The sequence below is a fragment of the Priapulus caudatus genome, unplaced genomic scaffold (assembly GCF_000485595.1).
Source record: "Priapulus caudatus unplaced genomic scaffold, Priapulus_caudatus-5.0.1 Scaffold61, whole genome shotgun sequence".
Lineage (NCBI taxonomy): Eukaryota > Metazoa > Priapulida > Priapulimorpha > Priapulimorphida > Priapulidae > Priapulus > Priapulus caudatus.
In genome coordinates this window covers 407,336-414,478 of record NW_014577122.1, presented here as the reverse complement: position 1 = coordinate 414,478, position 7,143 = coordinate 407,336, and the positions used below count along the sequence as shown (strand labels likewise).

Sequence of the window (7,143 nt, the reverse complement as noted above, 5' to 3'; positions counted from 1 at the left end):
CGTGTGTGCGCGCGCGCGCGTGTACGCGTGTGCGTGTGCGTGTGCGTGCGCGTGTGTGGGTACATGCGTGTGTGCGCGCGCGCGTGCGTGTATATGCATGTGTGTACCTGTGTGTCGATCACCCGATGCGAACTGAGAGCATGAGCGTTATACGTGACTAGCGTCGATGCTACCGTGCGATGTGTCGATGTTACTCTATAGGTAATTGAAGAAGCTACGGACACATCGTGACTCACACGTACGAACCACAGCCACGGCGACACCGCCCACACGCACGACACCGACTGAAAGCAACACCGTAACAGACCGAGAACCGTCGATGCGCGGCGTTGTCATTGACTCTCAGAACAATGTACAGTACGCATCGTAGCGTCTACATCAAATTGATCCAATGTTACGGATAGCTTACAGCTCGGAGTAGTTCGGATTAATATTTTTTGCTTGATCAATGCAATATGGATTTTAGCAATGCGCGTTTGAGCTACCCGAGATGGATGAAAAGCGTGAAACAAAATTGCCGTGCTAGGCTCGGGTGTCAATCACAAGCTCTAGTTCCCCCCAAAATCGTAGCCGTTTGAAATGAGTGATAATTCCTGATAGTAGAGCATAGTTAAGTAGTCGAGGCATGCAGTGCTCTAGGCACACTGCTCATATAAAACTAAAATAATAACAAATCACTTTCGAATTAGTTTCGAATGAAACCACGCGCAATTAAACCTCTAGCCGATCACAGCGTGCTATTTATACACAGCTGCCAAACAGTCTACGTCTAGATGTCTAGACAACATCTGATAAAAAAAAAACGTTCAATTTGTTTAATGCACGGCTTCCTACATAAGCCCCAATGACGCCATATGCCCTTAGAAATTTCACAGGAAAGCTTTTTCGATTATGAAGTCAGTTCAGAAATCGACATTGATTTTTTTCGTGGGATAGTTCGGTTGCTATAAACGTGCATATATGCTAAACGCGTTGCAGTTGTTGATACTAATCACAATAATAGTGAGAGAAAACAGAAGAAGAAAAAAAAAAGAGAGAGAGAGAGAGATTCTCAAACGCACACACGCACGCACGCCCATCAACGCGCGCACACACATACACAGGTTTACGTTTTACATATCACATTTGGTTGTTTTTTGATCACACGTGTTTTTCTTTGCGGTTCTTCACTTTACGCTACGTGCTGCATATAGTTACGTATACACATCAGTAAAGCAACGCAAACGCGTCTGGGATACGGCCTGGCTTAAGTGTTTACTGATGCGACTGATGTGTGAACACACACGAAGCGACGCGATAGCGGCCGTACGACGGATCCGCCCTCTAGCGGTCGTCAGCAGAACTCCTGCCCATCCTTCCTTCCTCCTTCATCTACCCTAACCAACTCGTAGCGATTGGTACCAATCTAAATAGAAGCGCAACTCTGCCGTGATGAGAAAGTCCGCTACGCGGCAAAATCACATCTGCGCGTTACCGGTAATATAACTCAATGAATATTAGGCATGGGTGGCGGCAAGACGGCTGCTGGAATAGAGGAGGAGGGGGTTGATAGGATGGTGGGGGGGGGAGCAGCTGCAATGGTGGAGGGGGTGGTTGCCGGGTTAGGGGAAAGGGTTTGCCGGAATAGAGGGAAAGGGGCTGCCAGGATGGAGGTAGTAGCTGCTAGGCTAGGGGAAGGATGCTACTAGGACGAAAGGGTCAGCTGCCTGGTTAGGAGGCGCGGACTGCCAGGCGGCAAGCTACGGGGCAGCCTGGCAGAGGACGGGGCGAGGCAGTGATGCGTGTGTTAGCGCAGCACCCACAGAGGGCGCCACCTGCCATCACATACTGATTTACCCGTCTGCTTTCAATCCGACTTCTGAATTTAACTGCAGTTGCTGGACAACAGCTGAAGACAGGCTGGAACGAGTTTCTAGCGATGAGAATTCATCCTCTTATAGGAGGTGAATGGCTGCCACTGGCAAACTAAAATCGCGATTACACGCATAAATCTGCAAACTTCCTGTTACATGCAGTGACTGATAGAGATACGAAGCGAGACACACAAAACGTTGAGCAGTTTACTCAGCATACGATTCAGCCAACTCATCCCATGCGCTGGAGGTGGGTCACTATCTCATAGGTACGTATTTTATGAACACGGCCCAAAATATTGTCAACACGGATGTGGAAGGGTTTTTACCTTCCGGTAAAACAACTCGTAAATTCATAGGTCCAACCACCGATTGGTTTCTCTGGCGCGCCCATGTCGCGTTTACCGTCATCATCGCCATGATGTAAAATCGCATTGGCACCTCATCAGCTCAAATGAACACGGAATCTGATTTCTGGTCGTAGAATTATTTCCCGCGAGATTACGTTTTGCCTGCGCGGGAGAAAATGATCTCTCAATCAACGGCTGCGGAAAATACCATGAATTCGCGACACTTGGCGGGTAGCTTGCTGCCAACGAGTGAGTGAGTGAGTGAGTGAGTGAGTGAGTGAGTGAGTGAGTGAGTGAGTGAGTGAGTGAGTGAGTGAGTGAGTGAGTGAGTGAGTGAGTGAGTGAGTGAATCTCGATCGAGAGCGAGAGAGAGAGAGAAGAGCTAGCACAGAATGGCAGGCAGACAGACAGACAGGCAACCAGATATACAGACGGTCAAACACATAGAGAGTGATAAAGAACAAGTATACACATGACAGAAATAAAAAACGAGAGAGATAGATAGGAAAACGAAAGAAAAAAGGCGAGCGACGTAGAGAAGCGACAGACCAAGAGTAGAGAGAAGGGTTGGGTTGGAAGGAGAGAGTGTTCTACAATAAATATAAAACGTTGTGATGAGATGTGTTAATACAGGACGTCAGTAAGCCCTGCAGCTTCCCACCGGAAGCAAAACGGATGCGAGGAGATGGATGTGGGATGTGAAGGAAAAGGATGTCGCGAGATGCGAGCTCCCTGTAGAAGCCACACGCGTGAGCGAGTCTGCATCACACACAGACGCGGAGACCGACGTCGTTCGTACAGCAATGAGAGGATATCCGCCGTGGATCGACGCCGGCGTTGAATGCTCACTATATCATCGTCGCGCCGCGGGACCAGCTATTGTAAGATACCATCACGTCCGCTCATAATGAAGCCCTTACCGGGAGCGGCGACACCAGCGCGGCGAGGTCGCACGCGTGAAAACAAGTCGTTACTCGGCATTCCGGGCGAGATGCGGGGATGCGACGTGATTCATCCACGCCTGAACCTTGTCAGTGACCCGCTAACCAGCCGACAATATGCTACTCTGTCTGACTAATCTTCAACCCCTTCCTTCGCGCCACGAGCGCCAATGTGCGGAGGAAAAAATAATGACGGAGTCAGGAGGAGCGTCATGGCTTGTAAAGGCAGAGGAGTAGCGAGCGTGGTGAGCGTGGACAAAGGCTGATGTGACTCACGCTAGCATCAGCTGGCTGCGACAGATTCCTGGAGTCCTCGAGTACAGAGTCATTGACGCGTCGATAGTGCCTCTCTTCTTTCTCTCTCTCTTCTTTCTCTCTCTCTCTCTTCTTTCTCTCTTCTTTCTCTCTCTTTCTCTCGCTCGCGCTCTCTTTCTCGCCCTCTCTCGCTCTCTTTCTCTCCTTCTCTCGCGCGCTCTCTGTCTCTCTCGCGTGCGCTCCCTCTCTCTCTCGCTCACTCTCTCCCTTTTTGTCTCCGCTATCCCGTCCTCTTTCTATATCCCTCTCCCCCTTCTCTCTCTCTCTCGCCCACTCTCTCCCCCTCTCTCCCATTCTTTCTCTCTGCTTCTTACTCCACCCTCTCCCTCCTGTGATGTCCCGCATGGCAAGCGACACTGCCCCGCGTCGAGCGAATCGATTTCAAATGCTCTCGTGGCAGTCAATCGCCGACAATTCGAAAATGATGCTATCATACGACTCGATGACCCGGCTGTGATGCGCTGTTGTGCAAGGGCGTTAAGAAGAGAGATCGTCCGGCATAGCGCCGGAGGAAGGACATGCATGCCCAACTGAAGGAAGAGTGATAAGGTGATAAGATACCCGGCGGCGGAAGGGGAGCTAAACCCACATTGCGAATAAGTGGCGAAATACTACATATAAAGCTAGGGGGACACGAATTACTTTTTCACAAATTTGAATAATTAAAGTGTCATCTTAATCGATTTTTAGGAGCAAACGATAACTATTGATTTATTGTAATCTATCATATATTATGTATAGATAAATTAGGCATTTACCCTGTTAATTGTTTTCGTAAGTTACTATGACCGGCTAAACGCTATAGATTGCATACAATTTCGCTGATCGTTCCCCGACGAGTTACTGGTTTTTCCCTCGACGATGGACGGTTAGCCTCCCCCCGAGGGGTGGTAAGTACCCGGACAGTATAGGGTGTACCTCCATCTGCCCCTTTCTGCCCATACCCATTTCTTCCCCTGGCATGGGGTGACATGACTGACTTACTCCAGCTGAAAAGTACCTCCTCGGCAATTAACTTAATCTATAATTGGAACTCCCTGTCTTTTATGAAAAGCCTGTCTATGGAAGTCGCCCGTACCTTCTCCACAGGAACATGTCACACGCCTATAAGTAGCTCAATTTTCGACATTCGTTTACTAATTGGACAATAAATAGGTTACGCGTGCATGGACGCGTGCATGCGCGCAATTCTATGCACCTCGGGATTCGTTTCGAGACGGTGCTTCGTCAGTTTTGGCGTGGGTTAGGGTTAGGGTCCTTTTGCTGCTTTGCCATAGGGTCCTTTTAGGATGCTAGCAGCATAATAGAGTCCTTTTATGTAGACATATAATAACGGATTCTAGCTTGGGTATGAGCATCGGCGAAGCTTGTAGATAGATGGTTAACAGCACCATTATAGATAGACCCTAACATATACCCTAACCAACACCGCCAGAGTTGGATCCTTCACTAATGCTGCTATAATTAGATCCGAACTCATGACATCATAGTTAGATCTTTCACTAGTGCTTGTCTGCCGTCACTAGATCTCATGCCGTCAGAGTTAGATCCTTCACTAGTGCTTCTATAATTATATCTCATGACATCATAGTTAGATCCTTCACTAGTGCTTCTATAATTAGATCTCATGACGTCATAGTTAGATCCTTTCTAGGAGAGGTGTTCAATGGAACTAAGACGCAATATTCATACTGCGAAATACAGCATTTCATCGACAGCCTTTCCCCTCTAATATTCATGAATAAATACATAAATACATAAGTAAATAAACAAGCAAACAAACAAATAAATAAGTGTATATATGTATATATAAATAAATACACACACACATATATATATATATATATACAATGGTTTTTAACCAAATATATATATCAGAACTACCAGGAGTAAATAATCACAAATGTGTGATTATTTACTGCTGGAACGACGTAACGACACATATACATCGATAACCCCATTATTAGCGTTGCTACCAGTTGGCGTAATTTCCTCGGCAGCCATGTATACGATAGGTTTGCTTGTCACTACATAATTATATCAGGTACTTACCGATATCCATCGCGTGAGACTGGCAGGCCAGTAGAATGACGACTAGCGATGACAGCACATGCCCGGACGTCGCCATCTTTAATCGAGTTCTCCTGACTTCAGACGCACGCTCACTCTTCATCTCTGCCTCGACTGCTGATAGGCATGAACTGTAACGTCGTCCTTCTCTCGTATGTTCGCTTGTTCGCCAACTCGCTTCTATATACTGAAAAGAACGAAGCCGAAAACGAAAACGTTAGTACTACGCTGGTCTCACATGTAGAGTCACTTATGGCGGAGGCGGTGTGTGTGTGTGTGTGTGTGTGCGCGCGCGTGCGCGTGTGTGCGTGTGTGTGTGTGTGTGTGTGTGTGTGTGTGTGTGTGTGTGTGTGTGCGTGTGTGTGCACGCGCGTGTGTGTGCGTGCTTGTACGCGTGTGTATATATATATATATATATATATATATTATATATATGTATAACTGCCTTCGGATGGATGGATTGCGGCTGGGGTGTACGGTGCAGCACATGCACCCTCAGATGCCCATAGAGATACGATTGTTTGCTTAGAAAACACATTCTTTAGCATCCATCACGTGGAGATTTTTTGAACATGTCACAGCAGTGCTCTCCGGTCGCCAATCTGTTACCAGCAATAGGTGGCGCCATTCGCAGCGAAACAACTTATCGGTAGCTCCCGTCAATTACTCGAAATTCTCATGTGCTAAGAAACCAAGACCAGATGTTGTTCTTGTTGTTGCCTGTCACTAGTAGAGTTCACCGTGCGAGATAGCATAGTGGATTTTTTTTCGTGCAACTTTTCATTTCCGAGAAGGCAAGTCATCAGTTGCTCACGGCGTTCAAATGTTCGCTGCAAGCAGTCGCAATCACACTGATAAGCACGCGATAAAACCGAACGATCAAGCACTTAGAGACTGAATAAACTGCAGGCGAAACATTAAATGGCAAAATTAACGCGCATTCGCCACGTTATTTTATCTTATAAACTGAATAGTCTTAATAACTGAATGCTCAGCGATAGGTCAGCCGTCATCTGCATTCCTAGCCAGTACTGAGACAACCACTCCTCCCCCAGTTTTCTCCTGCAGTCCAGACAACACGCTAGTTCCTTCTCATCAGGCTCTCCACTCTCCTATACCCAAGTTCACTCTAGCGCGTTGCTTATTGGACATACACAGCTCGCGATATCCCAGGGGCAGCGCGCATCCCTCTTCAGTTTTACTCTCCTGCGACCGATGTTGCCTTTCCTAACATTACAAGTTTTTCTCGCTCTGTTTGTACTGCACTCGAAACTGCAAAGCTTGCGTGTTCACTGCGGGGGCATATTGGATTAGCCTTTCATGTGGCCGTTTTGCATCCATGCATACCGAATTCGAGGGTGGCTGACGAGCAGGCGCACGTAAACCCCTGCGAGCTAGTGGGCAAGAGTGCTCGCGTTCAAACCGCGTTGCGAGGGACGCTGGAGGACTCGCATGCGGGTGCACACACACCGATGCTTTCACGTGATTATCGTGATATACGTGTTAGCGCATTCACGGTCCGAGCCCTCACCCCAGCAGCACAGAGCTCCCGCGTGCGTGCCCTCCTCACTACTGTCCACAGTCTGTCACCGTCACTGTCACTGTCAGCGTCAC

The 7,143-nt window shown here is 47.9% G+C and overlaps 1 protein-coding gene across 1 annotated transcript in view; it reads right to left on the bottom strand.

Annotated features, from left to right (window-relative positions):
- LOC106821158 (discoidin domain-containing receptor 2-like) overlaps positions 1–7,143 on the bottom strand; it is a 138,969-nt gene that overhangs the window by 99,861 nt on the left and 31,965 nt on the right. Inside the window, exon 2 of the mRNA XM_014825847.1 lies at positions 5,512–5,716. Coding sequence (XP_014681333.1) covers positions 5,512–5,716 — 205 coding nt within the window. The remainder of the gene's footprint in view (positions 1–5,511; positions 5,717–7,143) is intronic.